General features: G+C 40.6%; 1 protein-coding gene across 1 annotated transcript in view; it reads left to right on the top strand.

Moving 5' to 3' along the window:
* Positions 1–22,220, top strand: part of LOC137340126 (myoferlin-like) — a 212,238-nt gene that overhangs the window by 91,477 nt on the left and 98,541 nt on the right. The window contains exons 22-37 of the mRNA XM_068002457.1: positions 236–342; positions 1,313–1,505; positions 2,897–3,052; positions 4,484–4,615; positions 5,873–6,036; positions 8,472–8,586; positions 10,017–10,119; positions 12,747–12,889; positions 13,310–13,483; positions 14,001–14,091; positions 14,858–14,935; positions 17,870–18,051; positions 18,157–18,315; positions 20,050–20,151; positions 20,619–20,780; positions 21,983–22,148. Coding sequence (XP_067858558.1) covers positions 236–342; positions 1,313–1,505; positions 2,897–3,052; positions 4,484–4,615; positions 5,873–6,036; positions 8,472–8,586; positions 10,017–10,119; positions 12,747–12,889; positions 13,310–13,483; positions 14,001–14,091; positions 14,858–14,935; positions 17,870–18,051; positions 18,157–18,315; positions 20,050–20,151; positions 20,619–20,780; positions 21,983–22,148 — 2,227 coding nt within the window. The remainder of the gene's footprint in view (positions 1–235; positions 343–1,312; positions 1,506–2,896; positions 3,053–4,483; positions 4,616–5,872; positions 6,037–8,471; positions 8,587–10,016; positions 10,120–12,746; positions 12,890–13,309; positions 13,484–14,000; positions 14,092–14,857; positions 14,936–17,869; positions 18,052–18,156; positions 18,316–20,049; positions 20,152–20,618; positions 20,781–21,982; positions 22,149–22,220) is intronic.

Raw genomic sequence — 22,220 nt, 5'->3', positions numbered from 1 at the left:
ATTGAACTGGCTGCAGTAGGAAACTGCCTGTAATTTAAAGGGATTGGTTACCAATGTAGTAAAACTTGGAGTCATTATTGAAGCACTGCTTCAGGAGGTAGTTCTCCAACATAAAGGTGGCATAAAACACTGTTTAAAGCGACCATTTTACTGGAACTTTGCTTGCAGCGGTTAACGAAGAAATAAATTCCATTTTACTTTTTTTTTAAAAAAAATCTTTTCTCCCTTCTTCCAGGAAACCAGCTTAACAATGCTGAAGACTGCTATTCAGGCCAAAGTTAATGAAGAACACTTGGCTGAGATCTGGTTGAAAGTCATTGAACAAGTCATAGAAGACTGCAGGTAAAAAAAAAAACATACCCAGCATTGTGAAGCTATTTCCTCTGCTAGATACTTCTAGGGGGCTGTGTGCAGCTGCCTGATGGGAAGTTGATATAACTTGGTTGTATGAATGGCCAGATCCTTGTAATAATCCTGCGTATGTATCTGAGGTAAATTTTGTCCTCCATGCTGTTGTGCTCCCACCATTCAGTTGCAAACATAATTGCTGTGAAGTAAGAAGGGGGATAGGCTGTAAATATAGCCTTGCTAGTGTTGCCCACATTCTGAGAATTTAAAATAATGGATAGCTGAGGCACAATTGGCTACATGTTTCTCCATAGTTGCTGTAAATGCTACTGCATTATCTTTTAACAGGAGGCATTTGGCAAGTATCCTGAGATGAAATATCCCCTCTTGTGGCTGGTTGAATAGCAGTGAGACTTATAAGCCAGTTGTACATTTTTGCCCAATCTGCACTGCTTTAATATTACAGCACAGTAAATTAAGTGTTATGATTCAGACAGGGGACATTAATAAATAAGATTTCATTCATTGAAATGACCTGTTGAGATAAGCAGTTGAAAATATCTAATCAGAACAGATATATCTCAAACTTGACCCCTGTACTTAATGGGAGTAGAGAAAGACTTGGAGAAATTCTACTCTGTAGTACCAAAAAGCAAGGTGCAGATTTTCCAGAGTCCACTGCATGCTCCAGAAACGTTGGTTGATATTGTTCATTGGAGGGAGATATAGTTAATTAACTCTCTTGTGTTTATCTGCAAGTGGTAATGAAAATTCTGTTTACTGGAACAGGATTGTTACCTTCTGTTTCACTGCATTCTTAATCCTCTATTCAAAAATTAAGTACTGGCTCTTCCCTCCTCACTACTTTTAGCTTCAGTTCATTTTTAGCAAACCAATTACTTGGTTGTGGTTGGTGACCCCTCTGCTACAAGTCCTGTACTTGAATCTGCCCTCTTGATTTCAGCCATCCTCTGCCGATGTTAGAAGGAAAACCTAATGTAACGCAGCTTGACCTGAAAATCCTAAAGCTTCGTAAAAACACTCTGGAAGGTATTCTTGAGTCTGCAAAACGCTTGCGGGTGGAGGCAGAGAATCCGAAAGAGACAATTGTTGATATTGAAGACTGGCTAGAGAGCCTTAAATCATTGGCTGAAGAGGTTGGTGGTCAAACTTCCAATGGCTAAATATTATGTTCTCTTCTGTCTTCATGTCTGCATAGAATATGATTTTAGTGCAGTCATGAAAAAGGTGTGTTGATTCAGTGCTAAATAAAAATACATTGGGGCAAACTCTTATCCTGCTCTACATATTTCATAGTCGCTCTTCTACTGTTAATTTTTGTACCCACAATTGCTCTGATCATTGCAAGGTGTGTTTTATACTATAACAGTAATGTTGCTGTAAAGCGATTTAGTGTCTGAGCAGAACACACTAGACTTCCTCCACCAAGCAGTCTTGTTCCATTTCACCCCAAGCCATGTCCTGACTCTGGATTTACATTACTAATTTAGCGTCAGTGCGACGTGAAACCTTTTCACTACCATAGCACATCACCCCTGTGCTCGCTGACCTACATTGGCTCCCGGTCCGGGAACGCTTCGATTTTTAAAATTCCCATTCTTGTTTTCAAATCCCTCCATGGCCTCGCCCCTCCCTGTCTCTATAACCTCCTCCAGCCCAATAACCCTCCCAGATCTCTGCATTCCTCCAATTCTTTCCTCTTGTGCATCCTTGATTTTAATTGCTCCACTGTTGGTGGCTGTGGCTTCAGCTGCCTAGGCCCGAAGCACTGAAATTCCCCTTCTCAACCACTCTGCACCTCTACCTCTGACCTGTCCTATTGCCTCCTTTGTGACTCAATGTCAAATCCTTGTTTGGTAGTATTCCTGTGAAGTGCCTTGGGACATTTTACTATGTTAAAGGTGCTATATAAATGCAAGTTGTTGTAGTGTAGTTGTAGTATAAACTGCAGAGATTAGAAGTAATGCAGCGAATACAATGGGCATTGTGAGAATAGAATTTTGATCTTGTATGCAAGATAGTTAAAGTCCCAAATAATGAAAGTCATTGTGTGTGATGTATGATAGTATTTGGCATTCACCCATTTTAGCTTTTCCCCCACCCCCTCATTCTGGATAGTTTCACAGGTGCTGGCAAACCTCCAATGGCCATTCTTCATGTGAGCCTGGAGGATAAGCAGACTATTTGACTGCCGATGTATCACAGCCAAGCTTGATTATTCCATATTGTGCATCCGTATGCATACACTTTGCTGACTTGGTTGATTTTATTTCTTGCCACCCTTAATCCGAGCAACTTTGGGCAATTGTAAAAACCCAATCACGGCCCCAGCTGAGTGCTAACACAGCACAGGCCAGGGTTTGAACTTGGGACCTTAGTGCAGTACAGATTCATATAACTATGAAGTGTATTCATCCACTAACCCATCAGGGGAGCCAGAATTTGTTGGATTAACTTTTATATGGTTAGGTTAATAGGACAGGGCCTATTACCATGGTAAAGTTCTTTTTCTGTTGTGCCCTAACAGCCACAAAATAGCATGCCTGATGTGATCATCTGGATGATAAGTGACGAGAAACGAGTTGCATATGCACGAATCCCAGCTCATGAGATCCTTTACTCAACTACCAGCGAAGGAGCCTGCGGCAGATACTGTGGCAAGACACAGACCATATTCTTGAAGGTAGATTTGAGACTGGCGCTTGGCATTGAGAACGCCATTCATTTAATACTCTGTGAAGAATGCAAAAATCATTTATTTTGCTTTTTGTTTTGCAAAGTCTTACAGAAATTATTCCTATGGTATGGTCCTGAGGTTTGCCCTGTATGGATAATGTGTACTGAAATATCAGGCACAAAAATATTGTCATTGACTTTTTGACCTTGCTATGTGGGACAGTTTTTAAAGTGTATTTTACAACTCAATTGTTGCTCTTGAACTGTGGACAAGGCTTCGCATGTAGCTCGTTGTACACGTTCAAACTCCACAGCTGGATTAAGCCCTGTATTATCTGGTGCTAGTCAATTAAGTTTCAAGAAATATATTCAACTATCTATCAACAACCAAATTAATTTCAACAGGTGGATTTCCTTTGGCTATTGGCAAAATAATGTGCAATTTAGTACAATGAGGAGACAATGCATTATTTATTCAGTTTCTGTTCCATCCTGATACTAAATGGTTCTGTAGAAACTTGGTAAAAATGGTCACTTAGCAACTGTTGGAACCTAAATAGTATCTCTTTCAGTACAGCCTCATTCAGAGATCATTGAATTGTTTTTACGAAAGATTTGTTATCGAGGCCAAAATATTTCAGCTGTTTTCTGCATAGATCCTTTAAATCTGCTCCCCCTGTACTTTACCTTCTGAGGCGAATGGGTTAGAATTTCGGCAAAGTTCTCCTGCCATAACTGCGGTGGAAACCCTGCAGAAACAGCGTGAATAGGCATTTGCGCTGTCTTTTTTCCAGGATTTCCGCCAATCTCCCGCTGAAGTTATGGTAGGAAATTGGGAGAACTTGATGGAAGTTCCAGGTGAGTGATTTATGCTAGGCCCAGTTCCATAGACATCCTTTTTCTGCTGAAGATAATGACTTGCACTGGGCTCAATTCCACAGGTACCTGGCAGCCCCTGAGCCAAGTGGCTATTCTTTGCGCTTGAACAGGGAGTGTCTGCAGGTTATTACAGTGCGGGGCATCACCACGTCTATTCTGTCCTTGTCCAACATCCACATAGACTTTCCAGCAAGTTACTGGATAAATCTTCTGAGCAGCAACATTGTCCAATTTATGTTTCTTTTTAGTTCTTCTCTTTATCTTCCCCCTCCCCAAATCCTGGTCTAAGCTAAGGAGTTCTGCCAAAAAATGTAGTGCTCCATTGCCACCCAAGCTGAAATAAGTTAGCTCCGCGCAGACCAAACCTGGTTTGTGTGGGTCACTACCATACCAGAGTGTCATTGGCCACTTCAATGATGGATTTTTGAAGATAGGATTTATTTAAATGAAAAATAATTGGAGATCGCAATATGGTACCAGATAATTGGTACATTGTCGATTGAGTGTTGGGTTTTACTGGAATGTTCAGGCATCCTAACCCTTCTGTTCTTTCTTCTAGTACGTGCAAGGCGAGAGCAAAAATTCCAAAATTCCAACTCAGTTACGTGTCCGCTTTTGGCTTGGACTCTCAGCTGTTGAGAGCAAATTCAACAGCTTTTCTGAAGGAAACTTCAGTGTATTTTCTGAATTGGTAAACAAGAAGCATGTTTTTTATTCCTTTTGCATCAAAATGAGTTAATATGAAGATAGGACACCATAAATGTAGAATAATAAATACCTGTACACTACTGTAACTGTGATGATGACTTTTTCTTATCAGTGGGTAGGATTCCAGAGCCTTGGTGCATAATGGTCACTAAATTCTCTGCTGTTATACCACATTCCCCTCACACAATTGGGAATGGTGCTGAATTTGTGTGGTGGGAGCAAGAAAAGCTATTTTCACATGGGACATAAGAAATAGGAGCAGGAGTAGGCCATACTGCCCCTCAAGCCTGCTGTGCCATTCAAGATCATGGCTGACCACCTACCTCAATTCCACTTTCCCTCCCTATCCCTTGATTTCCTTAGTGTCCAAAAATCTATTGATCTCAGTCTTTAATATACTCAATGGAATTCTCTACCCCAGAGGGCTGCAGATGCTCAAAGATTCACATCCCTCTGAAGAAACTTTTCCTCATCTCAGTCCTGAATGGCCAACCCCTTTATCTTGAGACTATGACCTCTAGTTCTGGACTCCAGCCAGGGGAAACGGCCTTTCAGCATCTACCCTGTCAAGCCCTCCAAGAATTTTATATGTTTCAATGAGATCACCCCTATTTCTTTTGAACTTCAGAAAATATAGGCTCAATCTAAATATTGGACATTGAACATCAATGGGGTTCCACTTTCCTACGTTACATTAGTTCATCAAGGAGAGGCCCTACTGAAGTTGTGCTACACAATGTTTTTAATCTGTGGTGTGGTACACTGTCATTCCCAATGCATTGCCTCTGTCCCATTCAGGCCCACAGTTCTCCTTTTTGGCCCTGCAGTCATGGGCAGTATTTATATTGTTTCCTCGAAGCGAGGAAAGGAAAATAAAGATACATTTAACTACAGTCTTTATTGTGCTCTCAAGTCAGGTGCACCATTCGCTAAGGCCAATTTTTTATTAATAAAAATTTTGACCACCAGTCCTGCTTTAGTTTACCTCTTAGACTCCAGTTTGTCCTTGTGCTCTAACTCTCGGTTTTTTTTTTGTGTGACATGCATTTTATTTATTGTTTGTGTTAACCAGACGTGGATACATTTTCCATTCTTAAAATGACTAAGTTACTTAGTTTCTCTGTTAACCAATAATTGCTCTCCTTACTATACTTAGCAATTATCTCAAATTAGGGGTAGACACTTAATGTTCCTTTACCCACTTTTTATGCCTTTTTAATTTTACTTCTTTTGCATGTAGTATGAAAACCAAGCGCAGCTACTGGGCAAATGGGGCACTGGTGGGCTTGTGGGTCGCTACAAGTTTTCTGATGTAACTGGTAAAATAAAACTGAAGAAGGAAAGCTTCATGCCCCCGAGAGGGTGGGAATGGGAAGGCGACTGGTTCGTTGATCCTGAAAAAAGGTCAGACATCTTTTGATCTAAATATTTATTGGCTCCAATACTTCATACTTTGTGGTCTAAATTAGAAAAGTACTTTACTGAAGAAAAGTTGTGTTGGAATATTTTACTCTCCTGTGCACCTGAATCTTTGGCCACGCTATGGCTCGGTATATGATGGCTACATATTCAGATGTTTACCCTGCTTACTCTTCCTTCACTCTTTCCTGTCCCCTGCCACCAACAACCATGCCCCCCCACCACACCCTGAACAAAAGCAGGTTGTGCCAGTTAAGTGCCCCTCCTCTGCTAAACATAGTTAAGTACTTTCCCCCCCCCCCCGCCATAGTACTTTTCCCAATTTATGGGATATCTTCTCTCTTGCTGCCTTGCACTACTGCACTTTTTTTATTCATTCATGGGATGTGAGCGTCGCTGGCAAGGCTAACATTTATTGCCCATCCCTAATTGCCCTTGAGAAGGTGGTAATGAGCCTCCTTTTTGAACTACTGCAGTCCATGTGGTGAAGGTTCTCCCACAGTGCTGTTAGGAAGGGAGTTCCAGGATTTTGACCCAGCAACAATGAAGGAATGGCGATATATTTCCAAGTCGGGATGTTGTGTGACTTGAAGGGGAGCGTGCAGGTGGTGGTGTTCCCATGCGCCTGCTGCCCTTGTCCTTCTAGGTGGTAGAGGTTGTGGGTTCGGGAGGTGCTGTCGAAGAAGCCTTGGCGAGTTGCTGCAGTGCATCTTGTGGATGGTACACACTTGCAGCCATGGTGCACGGTGGTGGAGGGAGTGAATGTTTAAGGTGGCAGATGGGATGCCAATTAAGTGGGCTGCTTTGTCCTGGATGGTGTCGAGCTTCTTGAGTATTGTTGGAGCTGCACTCATCCAGGTCAGTGGAGGGTATTCCACCACTTAACTCCTCTGCCCAGAAGAGGGCACTCACTGACTCTTTTTAATCATCCAGTTTTACTAAGAGAAGTCTGCTTGGGTAAATTTCAATTGGTTATGCCCAGGCACTGCCAGCTGGTGGCAGCAAATCACAAGATACAGTACAGTACAAGGCATTGGTGTTTCTGATGCAGTTTTGAGTGCATTGTACTGGACATTTATACAGTGCATTTGGCATATTAAATGTGCCATGCTGATTTGGAGGAGAAACGGATGGGAAACAATAGCTGATTTAGGAGAAATTACTGATTTTTAAATTTAAATGGAGAGGGGTTTTGAGGAAGCTTTTAATGGAGGTGAGAGATTGGAACTCCCTTCCTAAACCCCTCCAAGCTGCTAGAGTGCGGGCTGAAATGGTTGACAGCTTTGCTACAGTGGCATGGAGAGGGAAGTATGGCTTGGAACATAATGTTGGTGAGGTGGGGCCCTGGGAAGATTTATAAATGAAGATTTTGAATTCAATGCATTAGGAGGACATGGAGCCAATGGAGGTGGGTGAGAAAAAGGGTGAGGGTCGTGTGGGACAGGATGCCAGTGGCATAGGACAGAAATATTGAGGCTCAAATAGTAATCTTTCCATTTAATGAGCACTTCATAGATGTTGAGGAAGGGTATAATTTTATATCTCAACTTGTACTGATTTTAAAACACTACCTCTGTACTCTTGTTCTACACTTACTGTGCTGATTAAGACCAAGTGCAATGCCCACCCCCCTCCCCCCTGGCCCACAACCTGAAAATTGATTTTTAACCTAATTCTGTGCCTTTGTCAAAACTGAACTGAGTTATTTTCTCAGACTAAAAATGTAAAGGTTCAATTCTAAAGGAATTTTGCAAATGGAAAACAGAATAATGGATCTAGATCACTGCTTCTAAAGTCTGACAAGTTGTTAATTGTTACGGTTGGACTCTGTCTTATACAGTCTTGAACAGGAGTGGAAAATTCCACACTCAACTAGCCAGAGGCTGAGGTACTCTCCAGCTTTGAGCTGAAAAACCAGCTTCTAACATCTCATCTCCAATCCTCCATGGTTTTCTTCTGATTTTATTGTTGCATTTGTTGAGGACTTCCTTTTGGTGGCAGTTCATTGGTAACTGAAATATTTAATTTGGACAAGATCCATTTTTTTCCCCCTGTAACTTGAGGATTCTCTCAACTCTAATAACTTAAGAACTAATGCTGTAGAGAAGTTCTAAATTTGACCTTTCTAGCCCTCTTTCCCCCCCCCCCCCCCCCCCCCAACCTTTGCACCCAACTTCTCTTGATCTGGATGAATAATCTGTCTGAGTGGAAGAATGGTGTCAATCCTATCTCACCAGTGCCACTGGCTGGGACCAGAGAACAGTGCACTCATTCACTTCAATTAAGGAATGGGAATGGTGAGCAAGCCCTTTTGGAACAAATGAAAAGGGGAGAGGCATGTTGTATAGTGTAAAGATAAAGACTTTCATTTCATATATGAAGTATACCATCACTTGGCTCATTTTTATTTTTGTTAATAGTTTGCTTACAGAAGCTGATGCTGGTCACACAGAATTTATTGATGAAGTTTATGAAAATAACTCCCGCTATCCTGGAGCTGAATGGAAAGTAGCAGAGGAGCCTTACACTGATGTGGTGTGTATTGTAATATTTACAGTGTGTACATTTATTACACTGCAGTCTTGACCTAGATCATGCGATCAAGGGCAAGCTATCAACAAAGAGTATGGTTTGAGAGTTCTTTCGCACAGTGATAATGTGGTCTCCATCTATAGTCAGCAAATACTTAGTAGTAACATTAAAGCAATGTTTCAAGGTCACAAACTTATTAATCTGCAATTATTTGAATTGGATTTTGAGTGTTATAATTATGTAGGAACATGGAAATCCTGCCAGTCTAGTGTTAGTGCAAGTTCCAGCACCATTTGAGTAAGCTCCCACACTGCAAACCGTGCAACCCACATTCATCTGGTCCCCTCTGCCACTGATGTATCTTTAATGATTTGAGAATCCCATTAGCTCTTCAACTCTTTTTCAGTCATTTGAAAACATGACTAGTGCTGGGTTGATTAGCAATCTGTGAACACACTCACTTTGTTACAGATTTACAAGGTGCTGCACCACCCTGCAGTGTTACTGGGCCGTAAGACATGTAATACCACGAATACGAATGCTGCTATAGCTTTCATTCAAAACATTTGCGCAATACTAATGGCAGATCTTGAGACAATGTTGCTCTTACTCTCAGATAGTGTTGCTGTCTGCAATGGTCCCTTGCAAGCAGAAATTTAAATGCCAAGTTAACCACTGCTGAACCAGGCTCTGGCACACCACATGCCCATGGATAACCTGATGTAATTTTTCCAAGTCTTTCAATGATCCTGGTTATCCTGTATTGTTTACTTGTTTGAAGTTTTCAAGAAATTATACACCACTATCTTTTGAGAGTATACATTTTACTAACTAAATATGGCCTCCCATCTCCCACCCTCCATAAACTTGAGCTCATCTAAAACTCTGCTGCCACTGTCCTAACTTGCTCCAACTCCCGTTCTCCCATCATCCCTGTGCTCGCTGACTTACATTGGCTCCTGGTCTGGCAACACCTCCAATTTTAAAAGTTCTCATTCTTTGTTTTCATATTCCTCCATGGTCTTGCCCCTCTCTATCTCTGTAACCTCCTCCAGCCCTACAACCTCCAAGATCTCTGCACTCCTCCAATTCTGGCCTCTTGTGCATCCCTGGTTTTAATTGCTCCACCATTGGTGGCCTTGCCTTCAGCTACCAAGGTCCTAAGTTCTGGTATTCCATTCCTAAACCTTCCCATCTTTCCACCCGCCCCCCCCCCCCCCCTCCTTTTAAGATGCTCCTTAAAACCTACCGCTTTGACCAAGCGTTTGGCCACTTGCCCTAATATCTCCTTATATGGCTCCATGTCAAATTTTGTTTGATGCTCCTGTGAAGTGCCTTAGGATGTTTTACTATGTTAAAGGTGCAAGTTGTTGTTTCTAATTCAGTTTAGTTAAGAGTTCTTTAATGTTTGCTTTTATTTTGTTCTCTAATAGAATGGTGAAAAGACCTCATCAAAAGAGGAGATCGAGTGTCCACCTGGCTGGAGTTGGGTGGAAGAGTGGGAATGTGATGTCAATCGAGCTGTGGATGAGAATGGTGAATTTATACCTGTGTTGGAAGAAATGTATTTTGTTTGTAGGGAAAATGTATTTACTGTTCAAGTGTCAAGTTCTAGGGTGGATTTTTAAATTTCCTCTCTTCCAATTAACTTGCAATAAATGGGATAGGAGGGAAGAGAAAAGGGGAAGAAAGGTCCCACTGGTGGCCATCTGAAGTAGCAATAAGCTATCTAAGCAATTTTATTTTCAACCAATCTTTATAATTTCCCTGCATCACTTGCAATAGTTTCAAATGGAAATATTAGGATACAACCATATCTTTAAAGTTCAGACTCTTCAATAATAACCTTTCCTGTTAGTTCTTTCTCAAAATTGTTTTATTTGGTCATAGCTCAAGTTAATCAAGGTATGTTATTGAGGTATCAAGTTAATCCTTTTATTCAAAACTATGCAGCCTCAATTCTGTATAGGCATTTCACAGTAAATGTAACCCGTTCAATTTAAATTTTATACTTTAAGATTTCTTAATTTGCAAGTGCATGATTTCAAAGCTCCAGATGAACAAAGTGACCTGAGATGTTGCACTTGTGTTAACACAGCTGACCAGTTTTAATTAAAATAACATTTTGGCCCAGATATTTTGATGTTTATGCCAAAATGCTTTGATCTGTTTACTAAATAATACTTTAGAAAATGCATTGTGATGTATTTGTGTAGGATCTAATGTTGGCCAGAGCATGTTGCTGTTGCCATTAATTGTTTCTAAGGCCACCTGCATTTTGTCCAGTTGCAGAGTGTAGAATTAACCACTATAAAACTCAGTATTTCAAACTCAGATTGTCAATGGGAATTTTTGGACGGCTGCTCACTAGTAGTTCAAGTAATGTGGAAACCATTAGACATTGAAAGTACTTAATGACTCAATTATGCTAATATGAAGGGACTTTTTAATATTTCCATTTGAAACTATTGCAAGTGATGCAGGGAAATTTACAACTCTAATCTTGGTCTGATGAATAAACCTATAACAGCTTTTGTATGTTTGAGTAGGCATAACTGTCCTGAGCTATATTTAAAAATAAAATGATAAATACAGCACCATAGATGTGTGTAGGTGCCCAAATTAGAAATTTTGGGTCTTAGTTCCACACTAGCCCTGGAACTAGTGATTTAATGAATCTTGCTGTACCTGTTAAACTGCTAAAAGCAAAATTTAATTTGAAGTTGATAAATTCAACAAATGATTTTTCTGCCATAGCTAACCCTAATGCTGTGTTATGTGGATATGTACCCAAAAATCACAGGACAGGGGAAGTCATGCTGAATCCAAGAATGACTACTGTTGAATAGCATCCCTGCTTTTGGAGGGAGCTAATGCAACAATTCTGGTGGGATTTGTTTTAACCTGTTACTCAACAATATTTTGTTCATGAATCCAGCCTTTAAGTGGTAGGAACATAAATGTTAGTGGGATAGACTAGTGTGTTGGCAGTATTGTATCTGAGAGCTAAGGCACACTATGATGGCAACTTTTATTTTTGCCATGCTAGAGCCATAGGCTTCTGGCTCATGCACTTCATAGAATGGCACAGCACAGAAGGAGGCCATTTGGCCCATTGTGCCTGTGCTTGCTCTTTGAAAGAGCTATCCAATTAGTCCCACTCCCCAGCAAATTCCCCATAGCCCTGCATATTTCTCCTTTCCAAGTATGTATCCAATTCCCTTTTTGAAAGTTGCTATTGAATCTGCTTCCACCACCCTTTCAGGCAGTGCATTCCAGATCATAACTGGCTTTTTAAAAAAAAAAATTCCTCATTCTCCCCCCCCCCCCCCCCCCCCCCCCCCCAACCCTGTTCTTTTGTCAATTATCTCATCTGGTTACTGACCCTCCTGCCAGTAGAAAGTTTTTCTTTATTTACTCTTATCAAAAGCCCTCAATTTTGAACACCTCTATTAAATCTCCCCTTAACCTTCTCTGCTCTAAGGAGAAGAGAACGATCCCAACTTCTCTAGTCTGTCCCAAAGTGAACTTGCCAGATTCACTATGGCCAGTAAGACAATCAACTGCTGGCCATAGCAAATCTGGTAAGTTTACTTTGGGGGCTGCCACTGGCTTTGCACATCAGGAACTGCCAGCACTGGCATGGCACAAACCCAACATTAGCTTATGAAAGGGTTTAGCTGTGATCCCAATGGCTACAGCTGTTACAATGTAGAATTCCACTCAAGTTTGTTTCTCCTTTTTTAAAAGATACAATTTAACAACCAAATTGCAGATTTTTCTAACTTCCAGAAAAGTGGAATTTTTAAAGAAAAAAATCTTAGCGGTAAAATCATGCTCAAGTTGATAACAGAAATCACAGGGTGTGTCACGGTCTGTCATGCTATGACAAATCAATAGGCTTGGCTTTACCTCCTACACTGTTTCAAAATTGGATTAAGTCCACTTATCACATTTTGCTGTACTCCCCTGAACTCAATCTGCACAGAGCTGACTTCACCCTCCTAATACATAGCAAACATGATGGAATAACTCTGCTTTCCAAAGTGTGTGTGACTTTAACTTACTACTGCTTCAAGGTTTTGTAAGGTTGTTGGTGAGTTTTAAAATCTTGTATCCATTTTGTTGTTTTTCGACTTTTTTGTTCCTTCTATACAATGCAGGCTGGGAGTATGGAATAACAATACCCCCAGACGACAAACCCAAATCCTGGGTCTCAACAGAGAAAATGTATCATACCCATAGGCGCAGGCGTTGGGTGAGAAGGCGCAAAAGGGACACTCAGCAAACTGCACCACTGCCAAAGGTGTGTTCTGACAGTCTGTCATAAATGTGTTGTTTGAAAGTTGCAACAGGAAGTCGAGAGGTATGAAAGATATTTATCATACTGAAAAGGTTTGTGTGTGATCCTAAAGCTCTTGGATTCTGGAAATAATCCATTGAAATATTTCTCTGAAAAATCCACTTCCATTAAATGATTTATATTTGGATTGATTTCCCCTGTGAACTTTGACCATGTGTGTTCGCTGTTCCCAGTGCAAAACAAATTGCAAATGCAGCTTCAATAATGTGAAGTGCCTTTTAGTTGCAGAAGCCAAGATAATTCTAGTGATAAAACATAAAATAGCAACATTAGATTATAAGCACTGATGCAAATATTGATATAAAATGTCCCTGTCTGTTGCTGATATTGTGTTTTCTGTTGGCTTTGACTTCCAACTTTCAGAGCAAATCATTTGACCAGGGTTCAGAAGGGTGGGAATATGCATCTCTGATTGGCTGGAACTTTCACTTAAAGCAGCGGAAGTCAGATACTTATAGACGTAGAAGATGGAGAAGAAAAATGGCACCATCTGGGCGACTTGGGCCTGCAGCAATCTTCAAACTTGAAGGTGCTCTTGTAAGTAAACTATTTGAATTTCTTTTTTTAAAAGCTAGTAATACAGTTTCTGTCCATGAAACTGGTATGTTCATGTAGTTAAATTACTGGAGGAGTACTAGACCCAGGAAATGTCCTAGTCATAAAGGTTAACTGTTTAATCTAGTGCAATTTTTTTTTTAAATCAGCCATTTTCTGTACTGTTTATCCTGATGATATTGATGTAATACTGCATTCCAAACAGTTTTATTCAGGTTTCTAAAGAAGTGCAGGATCTGGTGAGCTGTGCTACAAGGATTATTGTATTTCATAGCCACTTCAGCACAAGCAACATTTTGCAATTGTGTTCACTAGTTGTAACAGGTGTATATTCCAGAATTTGTGGGAGTAGATTTGCTTTTACATTATGTAATACTTTTAAAAGTTTCACCTGAAAATGTCATTGTTCCTTTTTGTGATGTGGCTATGGAGTGGAGTTGTCAGGGGTAAAATAAATGACCCTAGAGACATCTTCCCTGATTTGTCTTGTCTCTTTAAGGCTCCAGCTTCTGGTGAGGATGGTGATAAATCACCAACTGCTGAATCTGTGTTTGGAGCAAGTGCCCCCATGGTTTCCTGTGTGTTTGACCGTAAGTAAACCCTACAGTTCTGAACATACTGTCTCTCTTCCACCAATGGCTGTGTGGAGGAGTAAAGACTGATCTTTCTATGAAATTGTTCACCAAAATTAATGCACTTCTCCCCTCTCCAACCCTCTTTCTTCCCTCTCCTGAACCCACTGCACTGTTGCCTAGAAATCTGTCTTGTTTACTGTTTTTTCCACTTTATGAAGATTTAAAGCTACTGAATTTACCCTGGTACATGTTGAATATAAAGTGTACATTTTAGCACTAGGCTATCCCTATTTACTTTTGCTCTTCAATTTATTTACATATATTGATGGCGAGATGCAGTGAATCACTCAGTAGTGGCTACTGAATCATAACTATGGTTGTGTCTGAGTAGCAGTCACTTCCCAAAACTGATGATTGCTGAAATTGTGTATTTGGTGGGGTGGGGGGGAAGAAAGGTGGTTGTACCTTTTTTAAATTTGTGACTAGGGTACGTATTCAGACTATAACTGCTGTGCTGGTATGAAGCAACTTCTCTTTGCACTAGTGTTGCAGTTAAAATGTAAATGCAGCCTGACTCTGAAATCAGGGCCTTGACCTGACACTGGAGCAAAGAAGAGTAGGACTCCCCAGAGGAGGAACTTTTGCTCTGCTTCACTTCAGAGCCAGTTTGGGCCTTCACACTGGACTAACACTTCGCACTGATACTTAACCTAGAGTGTAAATGGCACCCTAAGAATCTAGAACAGAGCATCCTTTTGGTAATGCTGGTGTTTTGTTCCAGGGCCTTTAATCTATCACCTCCGTTGCTATATTTATCAAGGAAGAGCTCTAGTTGCTATGGACAAAGACAGCTTTTCAGGTACGTGCTTGTCAAACTTCATCCAGTGATGTTTAATGAACTATTAAATATTGTATGACGTTCTGTATCTGAACGTCTACATTATAAAAGTATCTTGGATGTATATAAAATTCTTAACCCTATTCCCTTCCTGTGGGTATTCTTATAGCTCCATCTGTTCAAAGGCTGTGGGCCGATCCCACATTTGTGATGTGCTACCACAAATGTGTAAATCAAAAGTAAATTCTCTCAGGTAATTAATACTACAGAAAGGAGTAGCTGATCTACTGTAATGAAACCTCAAATACAAAATAGAAAGTGTGGGAGTTCAACCAAAAGCTCTGGCATGCTTTTGATCACTTATCTCCAATCCTTTATTTCAGGATCTTTTAAAAAGGTTTTTGTTTTGTTTAAATCTTATGTTTCTCAACATGTGACCTAGATGTTTACATGTACTAATATAAAGGTTATAGGGTGAGCCGGGGCAGCGCTCAGTTCCCAGGTCCAGGGAGGAGTAAATGGGCATGAAGACCTCTTGCGTCAGGCCTGTGCCTCCACCGTATCACCCTAGGATTCTAGGGTTTCCCAACATAAGCTGCAGTAGGTACAGGCTCAATGCAAGGATGTTAAATGAGGTAGAAAGAGGGGGTTTGTGTGGTCATACTGCCTCAGTCATTCCTCCCAAACACAGGTCTCAAAGCTGGTGTTAGGGCTTGCATTGAGACCCTCTACAGACCAGGGTGTCCCAGCGGCATCTCAAGATAAAATAGACAGACAGAATGTATCTAATTTTTGGATTCCCAGCACAATCTTTGGACCTTCTGGCTGCTGCTCTCCAATAGTTCCCGACGGTGATAGGGTTCGTAGGTGTCCAATTATGCTCCTGTTTCAGTGTAAGGTCCAGCCAAGGGCAGACCTGTGCCATGCAAATGGCCTAAGCCAGGAAAATTGAGCAGACTCTTCCACTCACAGGTGCAGCACACCTTTGGTGCCCTGTGATTGCCTGACACCTGGGAGGAAAATCGTTCCTTGTGTTTTAGGTTTTGAATATCTAGGTTCAAGTGTCACTGTTGTAACTCTCTGCAGTTGTTGCATTTCTCTGGGGTCCAATGCAAATGCAGAATTCTGTAAATTTCAATTGGTGCTTTCAGATTCTCAATTCTAGCCAATTGTGTGGCAGTGGTTAAGTTTTATTTGCTAAATTCATTTGTAATACAATAGGATTGCTCTAATATCTTTCAAATTTTCTAGTATGTTTTTAAAAAAAAACATTTACTGCATCAAAAAGTATTTGGCAAAGGAAGAGTTAAATGCCTTGAACTCCAGTCAGTTATTGAAGGCTGACCTGCAGATGACCTAAACATAACTTCTGGAATTGGATTGTGAGAACTTGTGCAGGAAATAGTTATGTTTAGCAAGTACCTGCTGTTTAGATAAGGGTGATTAAAAGCTGTAGATAATGCCAGAGCCCAAAGATGCCCGCTCTTTAACGTCCAGTGAGGTGGAAGCAACGATAAATATCAACAGGTAGAAACTCTGGCCTGGCCTATTCATATAAAGTTGCAGTGTTTAGTGTGCTGCAGCCAATCTGTACGGAGTAGTTAGTTGTAAGTCGTGAAGTGCCCCCTCAAATATTTGACAGTAAGTGCTGGAGGCCAACAGCTACTAGCCAGCTGTACACCTTTTGTTATAAATTAGTTTGGGATGTTTTTGAGGAAAAACATTGTGCAAATCAGTAGCAATTGCAAATTCTCTCATCCTTTTTTCCCTCACCCCATTTAACTTTCTCCTCGCCTGTCCTCATGATGGATACAAACTGTTTGTCTTTCACCAAATTGTCAGCATTTGCAGGCAGTGTCTGCTTGTTCAGTTGGCAGACTACAAAAAAACCCCAGTAGCACATCCGGCTCCTACCTACTGCCGCTGCTCCAAGATTGAATGTCACTACACTGTAGTTAGGAATTCTCAGATCTGCAGTTCCAGTCTGTGCTGAATAGGGTGAAGATGAGTGCCTCTTGTCATTATAGTATAAGCCATTTCAATCCTTCAATTTTTTTCCATCTTACACTACCTAAATGGAGCGTTAAGTACACCTGCAGCTGGAGTTGTGACAAGCCCATGCCTCACTGCACTTTCTGTAACTCCACGTCATAGATTTATTCTCTGGTCTGTGTTTGAGTTATCAGCTTTTGGGTTTTCCAGGTTGGCATGTGTGCAGGTGTGTGGTATCTGGCCTAAGTGATCATTCTTCATGTGAGCTTGGACAGTGAATTGTCAGCAAGCCTTTTAGCCACTGAGGCGCAGGGGGGTATCCCAGCCGAGCGTGACCCTGTCCTCACTCGACTGCTACACAAAGGCACTTCGCAACACGAGTCACTGGATAGAGAGCCTTTTTTTTGTTCTCCCTGCCCTGCACTCTTCCTAGCTCAGAGGTGCTGAGACCAATTATTGTGCTTCAACTGCAATCAGCAGCCTTCCAAGGAGAAGTTGCAGAGAATGAAGGTGTAGCATTATATAAAATGTCAGCATTAAACTTGAGACCATTACAGACATCAATTAAGATAATTGTAAATCATTCAAGATTGCTCTTGTTTTCAAATCTGAATCTCCTCAAATGTGTAGCTGCTCATTTAGATTCCAGCCATTCTATTGCATAAGTTCTACCTGTACTTTTGCTTTTAATGGAATATTAAACATTTTCAGCTTGTTATATTGGCTTCTCATCAATAGGGGTGATTCCTCAATCTAGCACTTGAGGGGCATGCAGTGTGGGACGCAGCGGAGATGTAGCCTGTGATTTTCGAATCAATTAAAATAATCACTGACTGCACCTCTCTAATTTCCCAAAGTTCAATTCCCCCATGAACACTGGTCCTTGCCCAGAGTACTGGACTGCACAGTCGCCCCAGTGTGTTTTTGACTTTTCAGGTAAAATCTATTACTTCATTTTTGCAGATCCATACGCTCATGTTTCATTTCTTCATCAAAGCAAAACAACTGAAGTTATCAAATCCACTCTGAACCCAACCTGGGACCAGACCCTTATTTTCAATGATATTGATATCTATGGCACACCTGAAAACCTAATTAAAAATCCACCGAATGTGATGATTGAAATATTTGACAAAGACCAAGTTGTACGTATTACTTAATTTGATTACATTGTATTGTGTTTTTGCCTCAGTAGAGGGAAAAGTGGAAGATGTTAAATTTGTTAACTTGATAATGATTGTTCTGCACAGGGAAAAGATGAATTTTTGGGCAGGTGTACCTGTACTCCGATGGTGAAGCTGAATCCAAACACTAATGTGTCGCCCAGGCTCCTCTGGTTCCCAATAAAGAATGGAAGAAAGAAATCTGGGGAGCTCCTTGTTGCTGCTGAACTAATATTTAAAGATAAAGTAAATATCTTTACACTATTAGTACAATAAGATATGGTATTTTCCCCATGCTGTAGCTTTGTCTTGACAGCCCTAATCTCAATAAGCCAGAAATTGTGCTTCCCTTTTTTAATCTGCAGGCTCATATCTGAGCTTTGACTTGTTCAGTGTTTATACTGTTTGGTAATCGGACACTTGGGGAAATTTCAGTCTGCTTCCCTCTTTCTATCTGCATAAATGTTTCACCAAAGTTGCAAGAAAAGAACAGGTTCTACCTGGCCATCCTAAATTCTGCTGGCAGATTCAGGAATACCTTCAATAATTGGCCTGCTGGCTTTTTCCCTCTGCCATCTAGGCAGACTCTGGCCTCCAGTTCTCCGATTCCTGGTGTATTTGAATTTTCAGAAGGCTTTTGATAAGGTCCCACACAGGAGGTTGGTGAACAAAGTTAGAGCACATGGAATTGGGGGTAATATACTGGCATGGATTGAGAATTGGTTAACACACAGAAAATAGAGAGTAGGAATAAACGGGTCTTTTTCAGGTTGGCAGACTGTGACTAGTGGGGTACCGCAGGGATCGATGCTTGGGGCCCAACTATTCACAGTCTATATCAATGATTTGGATGAGGGGACCAAATGTAATATTTCCAAGTTTGCTGATGACACAAAACGAGGTGGGAATGTGAGTTGTGAGGAGGATGCAAAGAGGCTTCAAGGGGATATAGACAGGCTAAGTGAGTGGGCAAGAACATGGCAGATGGAATATAATGTGGAAAAATGTGAAGTTATCCACTTTGGTAGGAAAAACAGAAATGCAGAGTATTTTTTAAATGGTGAGAGATTGGGAAATGTTGATTTTCAAAGGGACCTGGGTGTCCTTGTTCATGAGTCACTGAAAGCTAACATGCAGGTGCAGCAAGCAATTAGGAAGGCAAAGAGGATTTGAGTACAGGAGTAAAGATGCCTTACTGCAATTATATAGGGCCTTGGTGAGACCACACCTGGAGTATTGTGTACAATTTTGGTCTCCTTACCGAAGAAGAGAGGATATACTTGCCATAGAGGGAGTGCAATGAAGGTTCACCAGACTGATTCCTGGGATGGTGGGAATTGTTGTATGAGGAGAGATTGAGTAGACTAGGCCTGTATTCTCCGGAGTTCAGAAGAATGAGAGGTGATCTCATTGAAACATATAAAATTCTTACAGGGCTCGATAGGGTAGATGCAGGGGTCACAGTCTCAGAATAAGGGGTAGGCCATTTAGGACTGAGTTGAGGAGAAATTTCTTCACTGGTGGTGAATCTTTGGAATTCTCTACCCTAGAGGCCTGTGGAGGCTGAGTCATTGAGTACATTCAAAACAGATTGATAGATTTCTAGATATTAAAGGCATCAAGGGATATGGGGATAGTGCATGGCGTTGAGGTAGAAGATCAGCCATGATCTTGTTGAATGGCGGAGCAGGCTCGAGGGGCCGGATGACCTCCTCCTCCTATTTCTTATGTTCTCCAGACTGGCCTCGGTCCTTGTCTGCTGTTTGCTCCATGCCTTCCTGTCCAGGCCTTCCCCTAGCTCTTGGGTCTCTACGTCCAGCCCAGTTTTCTTAACCTCATTCTCTCCCTGCAAGAGAATTGCTAGTTTTAAAACCTGACAACTGCCTTGTTACGGCTGAATGGTTTTTGAACACTGCAATTCTGATGGCTCATAATTGTATTTTTGTGAACTAATTTTTTTTTCCCTTTTCATTCCAACAGCTTGATGGGTCCAATTTGCCAATTCTTCCTCCAGTCAGGTCAGGTGTACTGTATATGGTGCCACATGGCATCAGACCAGTAGTGCAGCTTACTGCAATTGAGGTGAGTCTTATTTCTCCTAGATCATTGATGTGCGTTTGATTTTCATGTGGCACAAGTCATTGTTAATTTTACTAATGTGCCACTAGTGCATATTTAATCATATCACATGCTTTTGTCTTTAATATTTTTCTATTCGTGAACCTCTTGTTACTTTGAGACAAAATTGGTAGAAATTAAATCAATGTTAAAATTTTATGGAACGGTTTTCAACTTGTTTGTTTGCTCGAAAGGAGATGTGGTTGAATTTCCAAATGTGTTCAGATTGTTTCTGGACATATTTCACTAATTATTGTTTCTGATGCACACAATATTTTTTCTGTTAGTAATTGGCATTATGTTTAAGTTTATAATTTGAAGGGTATTTGTTGAAATAACTAGCTAGACCATCTGCTTCAAACTAAAGGCTGAGTGAATGAATTCACTAATCGCAGTGTTGTGCAAATTATTTAACTGAAGTGTTGTTACAGATCCTAACATGGGGGTTACGGAACATGAAGAGCTACCAGCTAGCTGCTGTTGCTTCCCCAAGTCTCATTGTGGAATGTGGCGGCGAGTATCTAGAATCGGCCGTGATCAAGAGTCTTAAGAAATGTCCAAACTTCCCCACCTCTGTTCTCTTTATGAAAGTGGTATGTATTTGAATACTGAATCACCCCAAAGACAGCATGCAATAGATCTCTTTAAATTATTGAATTGGTAGTTTGATTTCCTTTGCATGAGGCACAGTTTTAAAAAAAAATAGTGGACCAATTGAATACTTGTTACCTAACCAGATTTGTGAAATATTTAATTGGTATCTTAACGTACTGTCATTGTTGTATAAAATTTCAATAGATTTGCACCACTTCACTTGCGTCGTTCTACAATTAGCACAAAGCTCTAAGATTTGGACTGCTCACTGACCGTTCTATATACAAGCTGGAACAGGCTAACTCTAGATTGGTTTAAGCTTGGGGTTTCCACTGTTGTCAGTATGCCACTAATAAAACGACATCTAGTGTCAATGAATGTAACTTGTTCATTGCAACGTTGAATGCTTAAAATATTAATTTTAACATAAATTAAACCGTTCCTATGGATGGCACTTCATGATCCTTTTTATTTGGGTTATAATAAAATAGAATTGGGCAGGATTAACCTGTTGCCAAGCAGTGCAAAAATAGCTGTCTCAATAGCCAAATGTCCAGTATCCTCCTCAGTCATGTACTTGGGAGGTAGCTAAAAACCATTGAATTAGAATTTCTGCTTTTGATAATTTTAGCAAGAAAGTTGACATCGGTACAAAGTAAGAAATGATGTGTTGACTTTTTTACTAAAATTATCGAGGAATTTCACACCCTCACCCAAGGTTTAATCAAAGGGCATATTGTGTCTGACTTTGGTCTTTTCCTCGACTAGCTCGCTGGTCATAGTAACTTGAGAGGAGTTCTAATTGTTTAGAAAGATTCAAAAGAGATGTTTAAAATCTTGAATCTCATAAATTTATGATGGTTGTTTACCATACAGACTAGGAAGAGGGTTACATAATTCAGAATCTATTTAACTAGTGAATTTAATACTCTGGGGGGGGATTTGGAAGTCAGTCCATCAAAGATGTGATTACAGAAGAAGGATCTCAAAGGATGAAATTGGTCACAAATTTGAACGTGTTGTGCAGTTAAGATGTCAGAGGGCCTAGGAAAGGTAATATTGCAGAGGAAATTTACCACCAAAAATATATTTTGAAGATCATTTCCATTCTAGTAGTGAGTGACTATCAATGAATAAAGATTTAATTTATTGTAAGGACCTGAAAAAATCTATACGCTGTCATTTCTGATCTTGCTTCTAGCTTCTTCCTAAAGAAGAAATGTACACCCCTCCTATTGTCATAAAGGTAATTGACCACAGGCCATTTGGACGTAAACCTGTGGTTGGACAGTGCACAATTAATTCTCTGCAAGAATATCGGATTGATGCGTATGCTGCAAAAGAGACTGTTCGAATGCAATCAAAAGGTATTTTCCAAAACTTTTTTTCCTAAAGAAATTGCAACCTCATGCATCTGATAGGAAAATTAGCTTCAGCAT

The sequence above is a fragment of the Heptranchias perlo genome, chromosome 21, assembly GCF_035084215.1.
Source record: "Heptranchias perlo isolate sHepPer1 chromosome 21, sHepPer1.hap1, whole genome shotgun sequence".
Lineage (NCBI taxonomy): Eukaryota > Metazoa > Chordata > Chondrichthyes > Hexanchiformes > Hexanchidae > Heptranchias > Heptranchias perlo.
This window is presented reverse-complemented; position numbering and strand designations above follow the sequence as displayed.